Source organism: Haliotis asinina, chromosome 15 (genome assembly GCF_037392515.1).
Source record: "Haliotis asinina isolate JCU_RB_2024 chromosome 15, JCU_Hal_asi_v2, whole genome shotgun sequence".
NCBI lineage: Eukaryota > Metazoa > Mollusca > Gastropoda > Lepetellida > Haliotidae > Haliotis > Haliotis asinina.
The window spans coordinates 15,027,565-15,048,273 of record NC_090294.1 but is presented as its reverse complement, the minus strand read 5'-3'; the positions used below and the strand labels follow the sequence as shown (position 1 = coordinate 15,048,273).

General features: G+C 36.7%; 1 protein-coding gene across 2 annotated transcripts in view; it reads right to left on the bottom strand.

Annotated features, from left to right (window-relative positions):
- LOC137266385 (uncharacterized protein ZK1073.1-like) overlaps window positions 1–20,709 on the bottom strand; it is a 60,864-nt gene that overhangs the window by 29,508 nt on the left and 10,647 nt on the right. For both annotated transcript variants that reach the window (XM_067801884.1, XM_067801883.1), the window contains exons 3-4: window positions 3,322–3,379; window positions 2,801–2,918 (exon numbers count right to left, since the gene is read on the bottom strand). In XM_067801884.1, coding sequence (XP_067657985.1) covers window positions 2,801–2,918; window positions 3,322–3,379 — 176 coding nt within the window. The remainder of the gene's footprint in view (window positions 1–2,800; window positions 2,919–3,321; window positions 3,380–20,709) is intronic.

Below are 20,709 nucleotides of genomic sequence, written 5' to 3'. Positions count from 1 at the left end.
TAATCCACCCACATCTCTGTGAACGTTCACAAGGGCTTCAGGAGATGGTGTCTGAGACTGGAGCAAGAACTGTCTCCTACCGAATTACATAATCTCAGTTAAACCATGATGCTCTCCATCTGCTTCCTCATTGCTCTGAGCCTTTGGGAAGATAACCTTGTAGATTTGAAGGACCTTGATCCTTAGCACATCCTTAGAGTATGAAAGAACCTTCTTTTACAAACATTCAAATGTCATGCAAGTAATTCAATTCCTATGAGAACTAAGCAAAGGTCAATGGCTGTGCAGGTCATCTGGTTCAGTCTATGTTTTGTGAATAATGTTATTTCACATGTTGTTAAAGAAAAGATCAACATTTGATTTGTGGGAGAAGTTTAATTGGTGACAATCTTGAATCAAAGAGAGTCAAAGGGAAAGATTTTAGTTTCTGCAATTGAATAATGCAAACCACTCAAATCATATACTGAGCAAAATCAGTAAAGGATCATGAGGTTAGAGGGTATATTTTCATGGAATTGCGTGAAGTGTTCAATGCAATAACTATCCCCAAAAATATCTGTTCCCAAATGACTTCTTTGTTCAGTAAGTACCAATGTTTAATTCAAACTTAATTTACCTAATAAAAAAGAATAAACATATTTGTTACTATCAATTTGTCAAATCCTGGACAAATCTGTGTCATTTTGAGTCTAACGATATAAATTAATGTAAGCCTGAAAATGTCTAAACATTCTTACAAGACGCAACTTGAAGTGCAGAATGTGCCTGTTTGCTTTGCCCCATGTGGTGAACAACAATGAAGATATGGCCACGATCTCATAGTAAGAAAAATGACCACACTAGCCTAAAGTTTTTCTTAACAAAACATCATACCATCTCAGAATCATGACTCATCAGTTTAACCATGTAATAAATGAGAAGCAAAATAGTCCTAACATTGTTGGCCAGAATATATTAACTCTTGCAAAATATACATCCTGTATTTGGTGAATATAAATTACTTTGAAGTTCCATATGCAAAAGGAAGACTAAAATACTACCACATGGCAACAACTGGAAGAACTATCATTTCAAGTTCTGCATAAACCATCAGCAAATGACATTTGTGAGTTTAACCACTTGAAGAAAATCAGATGTGTCCTAAGTTGAAACATTCCTCTTTCAATTCGGCAACAAAGATCACATTTGTACCACCATTTCATCTAAACATTTCATCATCATGCAAAATAAGACAGAGCTGACACTGAGGCGAACATATTCGACATTTTAAAAATTGAAATAATATGTAAGGTCCATACTGGCAATTAATGTGTTTGCACTGAACTCTGAAAGGGTTCATTTCACCACAATATTTCAAATCACACTTCCTGTTTGGGCAGAGCTACTCAACAGCAACTGCAAAAACCCAGCTCTATGGCAACCATTGTTGCCCTGTAACACTGTAACATCCTCATCGAAAAGAAAAATGTCAAAATAAGCACCAATCATGTTGATAATTGACTAAAACTCTCAAACAATGGAAGTTGCACCATGAAAGAGGCTTTTTCACTTTTAGCACCAACAGTTGCAAAAATCAATAACTGGAATAAATAAGCATTATCATAAAAGAATAAACTGCAAGATATCTAAACAATAAGCCGGTGCACTTCAAACAGAAGCATAATATAGCAGCTGTCAGTGTATTTGGACTACTCTGAGGACTTAATGAGTTTGTTCATTGTCAGTGGTAACACACATCAACAAGCAACCAACGTATTACTGACAAAAACCTCAGTAACGCAGTGGCAACACAGCGATGAAAAGTATCATTGGAGATTGTCGCTAAGTGCTTATGATCGGACACCGATAACAAGAGCGCATGTTAAGTGATTGCCTGCTTCATTTACTTTTTCTCCTGTTACACCACCATCAGCAGCTTGAAGTTGACATATCACAGAATCACTTCAGGATCAACACACCTTTTATCTTGACATCTGTCATTGATTTGACTCTGGGTCTAAAGGTGTGTAAGCAGTGTGCTGGGAAGAAACATGTCATCTGTTTAATACATAGGTGCCCCAATAGCTGCTAGCTTCAGCCTTGTGAATTAAACATGAGGATGGTGTACAACAGAATTTGATATTTTGTATGAGTAGTAAAGCAAAACCTGTGAATGACCATAATATGATGGTGGAAAGTTTTGGAACAATCCCATTTAGGAAACTTACAGTCACCTACATTTATTTGACAAGATTGGTGCTTGAAACTTTCTGATTAAATTAAAGGACTCACAGAGTTTTCCTGAAAATGACTGAAAGAAAATACCATGGTCAAGTATCGAATATTTCACAACTTGCTATATTAGTAGTGCCTGTCGACTCCTAAATATGGCCTTCAGTGGTCAATACAAAAAGGCATGTTTTGGTTTCCAAAACTTTGAGATATAACTTTTGTTCAAGCTAATCAAAACTTCTTAAACTGATATTAAGATATGATAATGTCCGAAGTGGTTTCAGAGACACTTGCTGAAACAAATATCCAGTGGCAAGTAGCTGGAACTTACAAAGGTTTGAGCTGCAATGGGATAACTACTGCTTTTCAAAATATGATCATGCTACTGAAATGGACACATCCAACATGGTAGGAAGACTAGTGGAGTGAGAAATGACATATATGATCTTCAGGACCACCTTCAGTCTTTGGAGCTGAATCCCTTACAAGATCAATAACAACGACACTATCTGATTTGGATTCTACACCATGGAGAGTAAGACAGGGAGCATAAGTGGTGGGGGAGAGAATGGAAGACAATGTAACTTACTCTGCTGGCAAATCAGGTGCCTCATCTTCCTGGCCTGGAACATCCACGTGAATAAAAGCTGCTCGCTTTGTGATCTCTTCCATTGAAGGATGGGTCAGGAAATTGGTCCACATTGAATCTAAAGCAGCAACGTCGGTACAGACTCTAACACTGTTTGAGTGTAATCAACATCCATGTTGTTTAGCACTCCTCACATTCCACAAACTTGCCAAATTGCAAGCATTTACCATTTGAGATAACTTTCCATAATTACTTCTTACAATAAGGAAATGATTTCATTAACTATTCATTTAAAGTATCTAGACAAAACATGTTTATCAAGACAGTCTGATACTGTAACTATGTTTGAGGGTGGAGGGATTCTAATTCCAACATATTGATCACATCTAACATGTCTAAGTAAGATGATTTCATGATTTGATGTGGTAATCTGAACTTGGGTAAATTTGCATTATGTGACTGAGTGAGGTATTTGGCGTTCCATGGCAAGGATGCCCTTGCAGTGGTGTTGATGTACTTACGGTTGCATCCTAGATCGTGAACAGTCAGCACAGCTGTCTGGTTGTGCTTCAAGTCTCCCTGCAAGAGAAAAATCAATCAAAATGGTTTTCAACTGAAACATTTCAAGATCATATACACATTGGACACAAAATACACATCATGGAGCCATTGAGAGTGTGATCTAATGGCTCTTAATCGTAAAAGACACTGGTAAGGAAAAGAGACATTTACTAAAGATTTGTCTGTTTCAACAACTTCAAAAACACTACAGGATTGTGATTGTAACCGATTTTGAATACCCTCCCAGGGATCTATTTCACTACATCCAGGCTGCACCAGTGCAGGTAGAATATTGCTTCAATCTAGGTGACTTTGGTTGCCATTTTATTCACCTACGAACTGCATTGATAGAAATTTACCACATTAAATAGGTCTCTTCAGGTGACGTCTATCATGTTGATAGATTATTTAAGTAAAAATTGCACAGAAATCTGTTTTCATATTCTTAAATACCTAAGTTCAATAGACCACAATATGGAAGGTCAGATGAAGGGCACTGTTCAATATCTCACTTGCAATGGTGGACAAGTTGATTTTGCCAACCGCATTCAAGTGAACAAGAAATTAGATTTCTGAATGGAAATGTCACTTAAAAAACAACAATCTGTCAAATGTTCCTTCAAACTTGCATCAAAGTGAGTAGTTCTAGAGATAGAGAAGTTGGCTGTGACAATCCCTCTCAGTCTGCTGATAAGGAATCATTTGCAGTCAATCACAGAGACAACATTGTTGATAACTTGGTGCAGCCAATACTTTGACAGTACAACCTGATTAACTCAAGGTTGCACCTGGTATGAGTATGAAGAGTATGAAATAACACTCTAAAGAGTTCCACAAAAACCTTTGATAAATTTGTTGTGTGTGAACTATAATTTATCATCACTTTTATAGTAACAATCATTAAATATGGATTTGGAATTCTAGTTTGCTTCACAAACCTTTCACCCACAGTTACAATGAAACTGTTCACCTTAAAGGTTTAGGGTATTACAAGATTAAAACTCTCCAAGATACAGTACATGGCTTTCGTAAAGTTCAGTCAGGACAATGAAACAGTTATGTAGCTATGACATGCAGCATACTGACAAAGCAAAGGCCTTGTGACAGCTTCAAACATTACATCAGCATTCATCTAATGCAGAATTGTTATGAAAATGATTCAAGCTATTCTAGTGATGTCACGGTGACATAGATGACTTGCTGATGGAGTGAACAAATTAGCAGTAAATCAGTCCATAACTTCACACATGCAGCATGTTTATCATCACATGTGAGAGAAGAAATGTTGTTTCACATCACCATACAATCAGGCTGTATCAAGGTGCTCTGTAAACACTCAAGCCTGAGACAAGAAAATCAGATATTGAAGGAAAGGGTAACTATTTCAACTGAAGGGTCCAAGATGACACACAGCCAGGACACATGTTATGATATGAACCTTACAACTGAAACTGGGTATATAGATCCAAGCTTCATCAAGGTGTATGTAAAACGGATTGAACAGTCAAATATTATGACAATTGTGGAAGGAATCAAATCCTATCAGGCAGCACCATATTAAGATTTAAGGTTTGTGTAAAGAACAGGGAACCCTATTGTACAGATTTAACGATGCAAGTATATGTGATATCATAGTATCAAGACATACAATGTTTCATGACAAGGCTGACAGACATTGGACTACACTAAAGGACGATAGTTAACATGGGTTATGTAATCACCATACTTTATTCAAACTTGAAATTGTTGGCTGTATTGCATGACTAAACTTATGGTGCTTTAATAAGTATTATGCAAATATCAGCAAAAATGCCTAAAATAAAACCACCTGTGTGCAGGGATGTGCTGACCTTGCATTTTATGGATAATTCATAAATTGTCTAAACATGATCTGTTTTCCAAGTTTCAATGAAGTTCTATAACTTGTGCTCTTTGTGCATATTCTACTATCAACAGTCAACAGTCCACTCGTGCCCAAGGCCTATCTATTTTTGTTTATGAAACAGGAATGCAGGAAATGCTGACTCCGTTCAAAAAGCAAGAAGTTAATGTGCACTACCTCAAGAATGGCATGAAAATACAGACCTCAATTCTACTACTAGTAGTAGAACCTTGCTAAGTCAAACTGCCACAAAGAAGAGCAGTACAATAAGTTACTTAAAATATGTCACATTTGTGAGAAGTAACATGTGTGTACATGACACACAACATGTGAAGCTTTCATACGTGTTATTAGCAACACCACCTTATGCTGTTCAAATCACGTGCTGCAAAGGAATCAAAAGGTCTGACACCGAAACCATTGATAGAGACACAGTATTATAACACACGATATGCCTCACATCCGCACAGCATGGAATGCTCACAGAAGGCTGATAAACACATACATGTCACAGTTCTGGCAGAGACTTAAGACAGTCTGTGTAATGGAACTGAATGAACATTTGGGCCAAAGCTAACATAAACGCTCTTATGATTACTAAGCAATCATCAACATCAAGTGTAATGTCACCATAACCAGTCAAATGTGCCTTTCCACCTGTTGCTGTTTATCATACCACTAAAACAGGACATGGTTTTAAACTAACTTAAAATTACTTCATGCAACCATTTCCTGGTAAGAAAAAGAATACTAGTCTGAATACTAGTAAATGTACTGACCTAAGTTGTCCCAAACCACTGCTGTGAATCTCAAGCTCAGAGATACCTGTACTAAAATACTCAATTTCAAATGCTTGAATGTGCCAGATATAAAAGAATATTGTTCATTTCATAAAAGATGTAATCAACATTTGAATTATTCAAATGAAGATTCCTAAAAATAAACTGAGATAGCTCAACTAAGCTGAAGATTGACCTCTTCCTTCCTTCCCTTCCCCCTTGCTTATTCCTGCCTTCCCTGGTTGACCTTGAACCACTTCCTCTTCCTACTGCAGAATGTTAACCAAGCAGAATTCCGGACATATTTACTACACTGTTTATCCACCATCAACCAGCCTACCATGGCTGAATTGATGTGGAAGTAACAAGACACTACCCTGCCAACTTATCAGTGTTTGTATGTTGTCAGGTACAGCAAAGCTACAGCTGCTAAATATTGATATGCTGTCTACGACAAATCTGCTATGCTTTATTTCACTACATACCACACAATCTGTTGCATATTGCATGTACAGCCCAAGGAAACATGTTCTAATTACAAACCGGATTCCAATCTTTCAATTTCATTTCAAAACAATGGCTAGTAAAATGTTGAAAGATCAATGTCAAAAAGTATTTCTCTAAAGCAGTTGAACAGGATACAGGAAATATTTTCACCAAGAAATGCTGATAGAACATATATAAACCAAGACTCCTAACCTATATGGCATACATAATTCCATCTAAAGGAGGCCACAAAAGACCTGAAAGTACTCAGGTGATTTAGTATCTTGCTGGCTTGCTTGATAAGAAATGCAAATATCTGTACTCATATAAAGTATGAAAATTTGACATTTAGAATCACTGTCAGCTTGTCATAAACCTCAAATATATCAAAACACCAGAGAGAATAACAAGTAAGAACTTAACAGCTTCCATCCATTGAATAAGAACAAAATCATGAGTCTCTCACTTTCATGAAGGATGTGAAAATACATACAAACAAACCAACAATCAATGTCAATCATACCATAACTTTCATGACACCATTGCTGATATCATTTAAGCCATATAGAAAGTGGCCAAATGTGTCATATTTATGGTGACACTTTCTCAGTACAGTACTGATTATTGCACTTTGGGGGTTGAATAACGTCTACAATTCGAACGCAGACTCTCAGATTAAGGAATAAATCGCCAGCATACAACATCAATGATCCAACCAATCAGCTACTCTACTGTAGCTTCCACAAAATTGAAATGTGACAACTGGTGGTCTAGATCACATACTCTGTGTACCCCCTGACAAGTGTAAATTGGCACGGCTCACTGGCTGAAAGCTATGAATGCAGAATGACATTCAAAATAATGATCTTTAACATCACATAAAATGGTTACTACAAATTACACGATGACAAATCAACAAATGGAGGAGTACGCCACAATGACATTCTTAAGAGGACTGTATGAATATTCAAATGAGAATTCAGTGAATATTTTATGGACCTTGTAAGCTTCAGGAATATTTTTTTCAGTTGAATAGTCTTGTGGTTTCTGATAGTACATCAAGTTTACATATAGCCATGATGTGCTGAATACAAACAGATCACAATGACAGACATATTACACAGTAATATTATTTGTTGAAACCTTTGGAATAGTGAAAAGAGCTAAAAACATAACAATATCTCATGACAGTCACACTATCCACATACACAATACAGAGAACTCAAAACTACCAACACATTGTTCAAGACAATTCTATTCTCACATACCATAAAATCTTTCTCACCATTGCACTGATAGCAACAATTACTTACATACATAAAACAAGTATCGAATATCATCAATCCAAACATTAGATAATAGTCTGTGTAATAGTTTATTAATAAAATCCACTAAAATAATTATGAAATGCATAAATTACATTTACTAAGCATCATGTAGATGTTGGTGTTTGACATTGTGCATCTGGTGGTAGTGACTGTGCTAATGACAAACACCAGCAGAATCCCATACATTATAGACTGTTGGAGCCAGGTACATCAAGTCTGACAGGTAATAACGCTGCATCAACTTAATTTGTTTCTCCTGGCTTGTCCATGTGATAGTGGGTGTTTACAACTTGAACAATACAGCAATCTCCCGTCATGTGCTATAACTGGGATCATGCCATATCACCAAAACAAGTTAAGGATTACCTGATTCCTTCACATTGCTGTAGTTAATCTGTCAGGACTCTCTCAAGTCATACATTTGTGATCATGTCATATATACTACTAAAAAAGTTACGGATCAGTTGATTCATTTGTTACAATAGCTAATTTCTCTGGAGACACTCATGTAACAGGACAGTGGGGTTTCCTGGTGGTGTTTGCTCATCACACCAAGTACAAGAGTTCCATTCCACCCTTGGGTATAATGTGTGAAGCCCATTTCTGGTATCAGCCCCGATACTGCTCGAATACTGCTGAAAGCACTCATTCACACTCAAGCGATACAAGTGTGGCCAATTCATATGTACTACTAAAAAATGTTAATAATCATCTGATTCCATCATATTTACTATATCTAGCTGTCAGGACACTCAAGTGATACAACTGCGTCCATATCATATATGCTACTCAAATATCAAGGATCATCCAATTCTTTCATATTAACAGTGATTCTGTCATGCCAGATTTATATGGTTTATCAACATGAGAGAATCAGCTAAGCCTAAACCCTTTTAGGGTGGAAGATGTATATGACCTGAACATGATTGTATGACTTGAGAGTGTTCTGACAGAATAACTATAGCAATATGAAGGAATCAGATGACAATATCATAACACTTAGACACATGAGCCAACAAGTTCTTTCCGTAATGTAATTGGTTTCCAAGGCAGCAAATGCCCCAAATCTATCATTTATCAACAACTGGAAAGACAAGTTTCACTTTTCAGAAACTAGCACCACATCACTCTTGCTCCCAGGCACATTCTGGTCAACACAATGTTACATGTAATGTATGCTTGTTCTTCAAGTAAGTTTTGTGGGCTAAGTAATGTGATCGGGTTGTTAAGTAAGAGCAACTGAATGTACCTGTAAATTATTCATATCATATATCTCAGAAACATTCATGGAGAGTATCGTTGCAAACTGAAAGCAGTTTCTGAGACGTAAGACATTTACATTTATCCATCAGCAGCAGCAATGATCACAGTGAGTGCAAATAAAGATGCCATTTATAATCATTCATATCAGTACAAAATGTCACCTTATAAACCATGATTGTATAATATACATATTTTCCTGTAACCAAATCTGATCTACACTTCACTTGTTCATAACCTACCAACATATTAATCATTGTATTAACCTCATGGATCTTTCAGTTTCTAACATAATAAACAAGTACTATTATTTCCCAAGTCTCAATACTCCTGATCTTGTCTTCAAAAATACCCAATGAACTATTAGCACACTTAAAAGGAAAGGAGGAAGAGACAACAACCATGCTAAAAAACCCCTATGTAAGTACAACATAACTGTTAAGTGGTAACACTAAATTTCTTTCAAACATTTATTCCATGATGAAATGGACTGGCAAAGAGGCCACTCTCTTATCTTAATGCCATTCTAATACAAAGACATGAAAATATTTTGCATGAAATATCAAACACAAACGGTGATATATTGAAATATTTGCAAACTTTGATGACTGCAATGCTTTATGACATTAATTCTTCTGTCTGTGATGACCACTGATAACAGGAGTTGTCACAAGGAAATGTTACCTCAACAGATAATAGCAAATTTAGTGGAAAAGTCCTTCATGCTTTTGGTAAGATAAGGTAACATGTTAATAGGTTCATAGCCTGGATTGTGCACTACCAGATACTAGCAACAACATGTTAAAACCATAAAGATGTTTGTCCTCATCCTGATCCATCTGAAACTCGAAGCAATACAGCATGCTCACTTCAACACCTCAAAACATGTTTCTGATGAACTTTAAGGCTACTCACAATGATAACATTGTGTTAAATTTCAAATTAAACTGCCAACAGCAGTCTACATGCACTAGTCGTCAAAGTGTCATAACCGTGACCATGACCTTGGATCATGCTTGAAGCCACAAGTATTGACAAGAGAATCTGCCATGTCTTGATGGTATAACTCTAAGTCTTAGTTATGCCTTAAAGCAACATCCAATGTTTTCAAGGCATATAATATTAAGTGCATATTCTGCTAATGACCTTTTCCTTAAATACAAACAGTAATGCTTCAATGATCTTACTTCAACCATACACCCATTGATCACGGTAGGTTTTGAACGAGTGCATGCAGAAATAAAATTATAAATATGTAGTCCAAATCATTTGCATGTGAAATTTTCAGTACAATCCTGAATCATGTTATCATGTTATAATTTATTTTTTGTTTATATGTTGTGGTTTTATGGTACTTTTTAAAATGATGTAGCTCAGAATCTATGCGTCCAGAATCTATGGTTTTATTTTTTTGTGTGTGTGTGAAAAACACGTTTCTGCGTTAACTTGAACACTGAGACCTCCACACACACACACTCCAAATACAAAACACACATATGAGTCGATGTATGTCCTCAAGCTCCTCACATCAATAACTCTTTCCTGACATTATACATAAGAGTGAATCGAAGGTGTCAAACCCTATAATGGAATTTCGTACATACATTGATTGTGTCTGTGTCTTTGGTATAGCCAATACCAATAATTAGGAGCTCTAATTGTCTAACACACAAAATGTTTGCACAAATGCAACTGATGCAATGAGATATAAAAAAAGTGTCTCGGGTATTAAACCCTTGACGTTCAACATGACTTGTTCATGTGATGCCACTTTGTAAGCAATTATTAACTCAATTTTCAGTTGAAAACCTGTTAGAACTTGCACAATTGACTTCCTTTTTTTCATCTTATCCCTACAGGAAGAACATGAGTCACACTCCCATTGATTTATTTCCCTTCTCAAATTGCACCAGCAAAGAATAGATTTCATGGTACAAGGCAGACTGTTGTGTGTTTGAATAACAGACTTTGCACCTGATGGAGACAGGAAGTGGAGGTACTCATAAGAAATCACCCTGCCAGTGACCCAAGCTCCTCATAGTGATAGCTCTTCTCAGCACTGTTGCTGTACAGTGACATGGCTCCACACTGTGCTTACTGAGGCAGTCTGTTACAATGTTGTTCTTGGATTCACAATCAACTGAACAGCGTGTTTACAAACAAATAAGTGTCCTGATGCTGAAATAATTTCTCTGCAGCTAGAAAATGCTGCCATTTCAGTTCTCATACAATTAGTTTCATATGCACCGTATAAGTTGGTACTTTTCCATTTGTCTGCCATCTCAAACCAATCTTATTGAAGAAACAAATATAAATCAATCTGGAAAACAGAAAGTAAACATGTCAATCTTAAACTTTACATGACTTGCATCAAAATGACACATGAAGTGGGTTTAGAGGGAATGTTTTGAAGAATCCTGTAATGAGTGCTTCCACACAGATCACTTTGCCGATACTGGAATGGTAATGAAGGTGTCATGTGCTGTGATGGTGGATGGCAATGACCCACAAAGAAAATCTGGGTGGCCTGAGTGTTGTTGGCCAGCAGAGTGACCAACTCCAAAAATCAATAGAGTACTGTATGACTGGCATCAGAGGAACATTAGACAGCAGATTCCCTTGAGATGTTTTCTCACACTGTGTCAGGGCTGAACACACACCCTCCTATCAGTCAGTACTGAATGGACTCAGGTGTTCCAGCATTCACGCATCACAAATAATCACAGGTTAAATATAGCTTAGGAGTGTATTGTGTGAAACTTGATGAGCACAAATGGTCATAATTCTAACAAGAAGACATGGTCGGCAATATCCGCAGCTATTGACAACTATTCATTCTCCCAGCAAGTAAGCTTCATACATAACCTACTAAATGAGAAAATCTGTTCCCTTGGGGGACAGTGTGCACTAAGTCTGGAAATGCATGACAAGGGACATAACTCAGAACAAACTGTAACTTGGTTTCTGTTTTCAAACTCAAAAAAGGCATTCATGTCCTGAAAACATTATTAGGTTTCCCTATCCATAACTTTTTCTCAGAGAGTCTGTCCGTATCATATTGGAAGGACAGAGCTCAAATCAATATCCCCCTCCCACTTAACAGCTGGGGATAATAATTGACAATATCAACAAAAAGAATTTGGCCAAAGTAATAACTGTCAATATCAACAAAAAGAATTTGGCCAAAGTTTTAAAATATGTTTTAACATTACTAACTGTTAATTCTACAATTTTGTTAGTGCTATCATATTAACATATTACTAACTTCAACACATCTCAAAACAGTAAGTTGTGAAAGCTAACCATTAGCGTAAACAAAAAAATCAAGATGATATAAATATTACGGACAAGGTGAACCCTAAAAAGACTGGCATCTGTGCTGTCTGCTTATCCAGACTTGCCTATTACAAGGAGAGAATTACCATGGATGCATGGAGTTATCTTTCAGGAGGACATCAGAGCAAGGCAAAGTTTCAACATGCATGAGGGCAACATCCTTGAGATGTTTTGTAAATTTATCAATTTGTTTTTATCTCCTTCTAAAGTCCTACTTATGGTATGTACATGGAAACAGCTGTACAAACATCTACATGCAAGAGAGCATGTGCACACCACAGATTATCTTCCAGCTTGAATCTCGCAGATTAACCCTTGTGTCTAACATGCACTGGCTATACCGCACTATCTACTTTAGTTACATTTCATCATTGGCTTGGTGCTTTGGATGGGATGCAAGAGTGTAGGTGTTCAGCCGCTTTCAACAGTTGTGAGGCAATATCCCCGTGGAAAGGATCCTACTGACTTCATCCACAAAAAGCTAGACAGACTTTCAAGGTCAAACTACTTGTGCCAAACACAGCATTATATCTCTGTGCCTATATTATGGCTGGGTGGGAAAATGTAATTCAAATATCAACATGACATTACACAATTTGGGAACATTACTGTCACAGTGGACAAAGGTCCCACATCTGAGTTGTTATAGTTTATACATATCTCTCACTCACACAAACATTACAAAGACTAACTGGTCTTTTCCAATCCCAATTAACTGTGACAAACTGAAATGATGTCATTGAAGTTTCACTCACTCAGGTAACACTGCTGTTTGCATCTTTAGCCACTAGTTCGTAGCAAGTGCCCAGTAACATTTCTTCTGATCTAATTCATGAATACTATGAAAAAAATTCTTACATACAAATTCATCTTGCAGACTGGAAGGTGTTGAATGACACTTAAATTAAGTTATCTGATCTTATCAAATGTTGTTCTCTAAACATCAAAATCCTTAAACGGCACTCAGATGAAAGGACAAATTCACTGAATAATAAAAGTGCTTGTTTTGCATGTTCCCTGTACAAGGACTGGGTCCAACGTCCATGCTTTGTATCCCTTATCCAAGTTCTGAATTAATATATTAGATTTGTTGAGCAGTCTGTCTCCAAGGCCCTTATGAACAGACTAGAAATGGTTCCAAATCTCTCCAGAAGGATTTGATAAGTCTAGATTTCCTCAGCATCAGGGCCTCTCCAAATCCATGAAATTAGGGATTGTTCATGGGTCACTTGGATTTTTGTCTGTTTAGCACACACATTTTTGTACCTGATAACTTTATTTCTTGGATGTCATTGTAACAAATAAGCAAATACAAGAAATAATATTCAGGTACATTTTTTCAAAACGAAACCAATTACAAGTTGCTAACAAATCACTCTGCTGGATGTATAATTGCCAGGTATGACATATGGCTAATAAATTTAGTAATAGCTGTCATCAGAAGCACCAACAGTGTGATTTTTCAGATGAAGACCTCCTGAGAATTATCACTTGCCACGTACTTCCTGGAGCTGTGTCCAATCCATGCCAGAAGGAATGATGAGAAGCACACTTCATAAGCAATGATGTTGCAGCTTACATCAATTAATACCCCATCAGATGACCTTTATCATCTCTTCATCATCAATAACACTCCGCAGCCTTTACCAAATTAGAAAAAAGGGCTATGGTATTAACAGGTTCTTAATCTGTGGAAGTTTTGCATGGCTGGTAGTGATTTGCCTTGGGCTTCAAGTAGACACTAATTTCCATGGAAATAATACAAAAGGACATTAATCTTTCACAATAAGCCTTTTAAGGCTGTAACCATAGCAACCTAATGAAACAAAACAAAATCTATCATCAAAAACTTGCAGCAGAGTTCATGGTAATCAACCACCTTTCTACACTGGCACTGGCAGTGATACTGTATTCATCATAGTAATCTAGTTTAGGATATATCCAATGACATTATTTACAGTCATTATCTTTTCATACTTCATTATTCTCATCATGGAACTTGTAAAATGGAAATTTAGCCCAACAGAAATCAGAAACATTTGTGAAACACTACGTCCACAGGATGACCAATAAATTGGTGTCACCTGCCTCATTACAAATACAATATGTTGTATATTTAGATTGTTGTCATTAGCGACTGATGCAGATGCTACATACTTGTCCTATAGCAAAATTACACAGCACAATATGGTATCACGTGTGTATGAATCATGGAACAAAAGTAGAAATGATTTAGAAATGAATCACAGATCCAGTGATCCATTCATATTTTTCATCACTATTTCAACTGTTCTACCCATTGGAATCAGTTGGGGCAGAAAATCAAGACTGACTATTTTCCATAATTCATGTTTTACCTTTTATTTCAGAAAAGGAGAAATACTCCCATAAGCACTTTCTGTATTGGTGTTGCAAAATGTTTAAGTACTATTAAAATACTTGACATAACATATGAACCATGTAAGGATGGATGGGTAGTCTAGTGGTGAAAGCATTTGCTCATCTCCCCGAAGACCTGGATTCCATTCCCCACGTAAGTACAGTGTGTGAAGATCATTTCTGATGTCCCCGCCATGACATTGATGGAATATCATTGACAGAGGTGTAAAACCAAACTTAGCCACTCGCACATCAATGTAAATCATCAACACCAAAAAAACTGTTCCAACAATTCACCAAGCAGATTCCATATGACACCTGAGGCATAATTGTTTGTGAAAATTGCATGACCAGATAATCAAAACACTGATGACAAAAGATGTTCACAAGACGTGTCATAAAAACAATACAGACAGAATCATGAAATGCTGAAAAGTATATATTTTTGACAGTAAAGAGAAATAAAATGTCTCTTCAGCAAAATTTCAGCTGTGTCATGATGTCTACAGAGATAAAACTGTCAGTAACTTTATGAAACACCCTTGGCTGCAATAACCGTCTTTGTCCTATGTGCAACTGTGCAGCAAGGTGTCATAAAATGAAGTTGCATGTCTTATAGATCATCATTTTCAAAAAGCACTGAGCTGCATAAATCTTGCTCATATATCTGACAATGAAGAATTGGGTATGATAATTGTGTCTCCCTTCTGACAGGGATGTCAACCACACATATCATATACTGATTTATTCTCGTAACAGTGATTATGTAAACATTAATAATATATCAAACAGATTGAACATAAACATCTGTTCACTGAATGCCATACTATCCAATATCTAATGTGTAGTGCAATATACATGCACTACAGTAGATAATGCCTATGTCTCCTACAGCAAACATACTACAGCAGTCAACGCAAGTTCTCACATCAAAACTGTTCTCTTGCAGCCTAAACTGGTAGTAAGTGGCAACCAAATGGGAGAGAGTGGTCAGATTTGCCTATACTCAAACATCCGCGTCATCGTGTCGGACCATTTGATCTATTTCAGTCACCTCTTATGACAAATATAGTTTCCAAGAGACTGGATTCTCCATGAGGCTATTGCTATCAAAGATTAAAAAAAGGTATTACTATCACCTTTGTTGGCACTAAAAGCTTTTTGTAATTAAGTATTGCAAAACCTCAGTATAACCTAAGACATAAACTCAAGCACTGAGTCGATACTTTAATAAAACCTTTCTAATTTTAGAAACTTCAATAAGTATTCCCTAAAAACAACTCATCAGCAAAAATATTTCTAAATTTTGACTATGACAGCAATCTGTCTGCATCTATCATAGATATTGATGGTGACATTCATTGAAGGTGGTCACTATACAGATAAACTAAGGAGAACCTGGTCACAGGACATAATAAACGATGAGATCGGTAATGATCACAGATGACACACCAGCAGTGTTTTGTAATCATTACCCTTCCAAATAAACAGACTTTACTCCACAAAAGTGGTACCATTCGTAATCATTGCCTCTCCACGACAAATTCAAGCACAGTGTCAATGGCCCACGCACAGAATTGATTCCTACACTAATAGAGCGTCCCAAATGCCGAGCAGTTCCGTGTTCAACTGCACAATTCTTAGCGAATACTGAGTTAGGGAGACTGGAATCGATACCGCTCACACAAGCTTGTCTGTGGAGCAAGGAATCAGGATTCAGGAGGTTCAGATGGAGTGTTCTATGGTTAATGACACTCACTATAATATCAGTGCACTCAACAGGTTGCACAGAGGGATATACAGACCTGGACAATAAAGCTGCATGCAATAATACTGGCACGAATTGTCAGGAAGGCAATAACAAAATCAAAGCACATCCAGCTGATGGAGAATCTCATTTTAACAACAAATCATTGATATTCAAGTTAACTGAGTCACTGATTAAACTGATGGCAGTGTAAATAAAACGTAATCATCTTGGATTTCATGAAAACATCATATTAATGAAATAATTGGACAAAAAAGGTCTACTGCGATTTATGAACAGAAACAGTGAAAAATACCATTAGTTACTGCAACGAAAATCAATTTGACTGATTTGCATGCATCACACACAGCAATAGGATTTCATATGTGATTCGTTAACATATTTACTATTTCTACAAGTGTGAGGAAGATCTGTCAAACAGTATACAGCAAACATGTTGCTGTATGTTCTTGTCAATATATTTCCTTCTGGGGATTTTCCTTCCTGACTGCCATCCACCCTCCAAGAACACTGGTTGCTTGTGGATGTGGAAATCAATGTTTCCAGATCTACGTGGCTGTAGACATGGCAGGGTCAGGGAGGTTGCCTGCCAGGCAATAAGCTGGTGGGAGCTTGTCTACATTGATCTTTCTTTCTTCTCAGTCAATACACAGAAACCTTCACAAACACTCATAACCATTCAACTACTTACATGCTCAAAAAAATTACTTTCGTAAAACGAAAATGCATTTGTTCATCAATGGTCAATACAATAGTTCAGTAAATGTGTGTCTTTTTATAATCCACACTTTTTTTAAGAGAACCTGTCTAAAAAATGCCTATGAAAAAGTCTTCAGTACAGATTTATGTTTACACACTTTTTAAAGTGTACCACAGCGTGTAAAACATGCATAGTTCACAGAAATCACCTTACGAAACTTGGGACAATAAATTTGAAATGGTGTTGATAGGCTTGATAAATACCTCAAAGGAAACGTCTTCATTATCCCCTCAACAAAGAACCTTGCTAATTTTATTATGAACATGGTAATAAAGCTGATGTTTCCCTATTTCCCTATTTCCCACCAGGTTTCTGCATTTGCCAGTTTATATGGGGGTTGTTTTTAGGGTTTGCACCTACACTCTATGAAACCAGAAATATCCAAACCAAGGCCCAGTTTCGCCAATCTGTCGTAACACTACAACTGTCATAGGTCCATGTTAGAGTACTGGAGGTCACAGTCGTAGCACTATGATGGCTTTCTGAAACGCGGTCCATCTACTTATATAGGGTACATGATCTGAGAAGCATGATGTTCAGACAACAGATATAACTTAGCATCATATCCTTTTGAGATTTTCTTTAAAACATAACAGCACTTAAATCAAACTTTTTGTGCAAAATATTTTCAGTGTTTTATCACACATGTCTCACAAACCAATATCATTTCCTTGATGGAATTCATAAGAGCAAAATTATTTACATGTTGCATAATTAATTAATGCAGCTAAATGATCAGGTCAGGTCCAGACAATCAGGTGACTGATTTACATCATGATCAAAGATCCACACTATCAGTGTATAATCACACAAAATCAACAAAGTGACTTGGCCTGACCACCCAATCCATAAGTCACCTCTTATAACAAACATGGGTAGCTGTGCCCATTTTCTAACCCAGCAATAACCGTGTGTTGGGTGGGGCATAAAGTGTAGAAGGTGGTTGAGGTTGATGGAATGACCTTGTATAGAGATCACCTTCAAACAGTGTCTAGATACTGACCCATTAAGTTAAAACCTATTAATGTGTAGTGTAAACAGATTTGCCCTTGGAAGATTAGATTCTTACTTCATGGAAACTGACACAAATAGGAACTGAAAACGATGTAAGCCAATAAATGTATTCATAAAAAATCAACATTCCTGCCTTAACCCAATAATAAAGCTTAGCCAGCATGCTAACATGTGATAATTGATATCCAAAAGCTAATGCACACACAGTTTCCAAGTCTGTACACTAGATCACCAGGATTTCTACATACTCTGCATTATTGCGAAATCAGCACTAGTTGCACAACACTTTCAACATTCCGGACCGAGTCATGAGTAACTGACACAGAATATCAAGCACATGTGTACAAGAATTACATGCAGCAATTAGACACATTTTCTGAACATTTCCTATTTTGGGATATTGATCTGTGCATAGCTAACATCTGAATGTCATATCTCAGGACCAACAATTAATGTAATCACTGGGAGTAGCAAAGATTAATCTGGCTCAAGAGTATTGTCAAAGGACTCAGCATGCTGACAGTGTCAGTACACCATCTTGTTTATCACTGTGGAGGATTCATTAATAGTAATGTCTTGTGTCATTTAACATCAAAATTAACTTTACTCATGTGGCACTGGGGAAATTGCCAATTTGTAGTGGACTGGATTATCTTGGCACACTATGGCAGCAAACTGTTCAAAGTTTGGCTTCCTTGAAAGGTTTCAGAAATCAGGACATCTTGGAATTTTAAAATACTGGCAGGGACTGGGAAAGGCAGGGGTCATGGACCATTTCACACATTAGAATAAAAAATGACCCATTAAAATTTTGGAGCATACTATTGATACAAAGGCAGAGGCCCATTCTAAATGCAGAAAATGGCTAATAATCCTGAAAATGGCTCATTGTCAAAGTTCTCTTACCCAATGCTTGAATATCGGTAAGCAATATTTGGAGATAACCAGATATTTCAAGTCTAACCACCTATTAAGAATTAATATGAAAAATGAAAGCTCTCAGATCTTCTCATAAATCTTTTGTTGAAAATGAAAATCAGTGGGTACCTAGAATAACTAATTCTATAGCAAAAAAATTCCTAACACTTCAGATCTATTTCATGCAAAGTATCATAAACAATTGTAAAATTGTCGGATGATGACCTTCAGAAAGTTGACCTATCTACAACGACTGTACTATCAAAGCAGTTTGAAGCTCACATTGTTATTGGTCATTCCTGAACATAAACCCCTGGTTAGACTTGAGTTTCTTTCTCAGTGTCATTATACTAATCATATCCACTGAGATAAATATCAACAGAAAATTGAAGTATTGAAACTGATATTTCTGATGTTGACATTCATGATCTACAGAAGACAGATGTGCCTAGCTTGGCTAAGTTTTGCATGATATTCCCCACAAATCATAGTCTTTCATTGTGAAAGATATCCCGCACTGACCACTTAGCACTTACACCCAAAGTGCTACCAAACATGCGATTTATGCTCTGCTTTCCCTTTGTTGGTAGGAATATGGCCATGTGGTGCTACCATTTTGCAGGTCATTAATTAGCCATTCTATTAATGTCATTGATTTGCTGATACCAGCAGAATGGCATGTATGGGTGAATCACAACTGCCATTGTATAAACATAGCCCCCACAGCAGCTATTTTTGGCGGTGTTTTTAGCAACATTGGGGCTGTGCCACATTGCACTTTTAGTTACTGAGAAGTTGTAAGAGAAAACAGTGGCACTCTAAAATTTCCCATAGGAAAGGTTACTCTTGAAATATCATTCAGATCAGGTTATCTTGCTGAAGCTACAGAATTGCAACGTTTAATGTCCATTGTTGTTAAACAAGTCACATAAGATAGTTAGGTCATGCAATCAAAGCATCAATGAGCTATGTCAGTTAGTAAACATACAGGTGGAAGGAAACAAAACAAATGAATGAATCAAACGTATTATAAGACAAAAAAATACACATTATTAAAAACTTTTTTCATTTACAATGTTACTGAGATTTAAGAATGGCACCATTAGAGTTCTGGCTAACATACAATATGTTTCTTTTTTTCAAATATAGCTGAGACTACACATTCATTTAAATCCATCTTAGTCTAAAAGTCACCGTCTACTAATGACAAAGTCCTGTCGCATAAATACTGATAAAGGAACCTCATGAAGACACACAATAGCCTCCATGCAACTGAATAAAGGCGAGTGTTTGTGATGAGTGAGGTCTCTTTGTCTCCACAGTAAATTAAAACATTGCATGGGGGACACAGAACTAAAGTCATGCTTTCACTACCACAAGGTCGATTAAGTTTCTGATGTTGAACAACATCTCAGCTTTTCTACATGTAGTTCTGAAT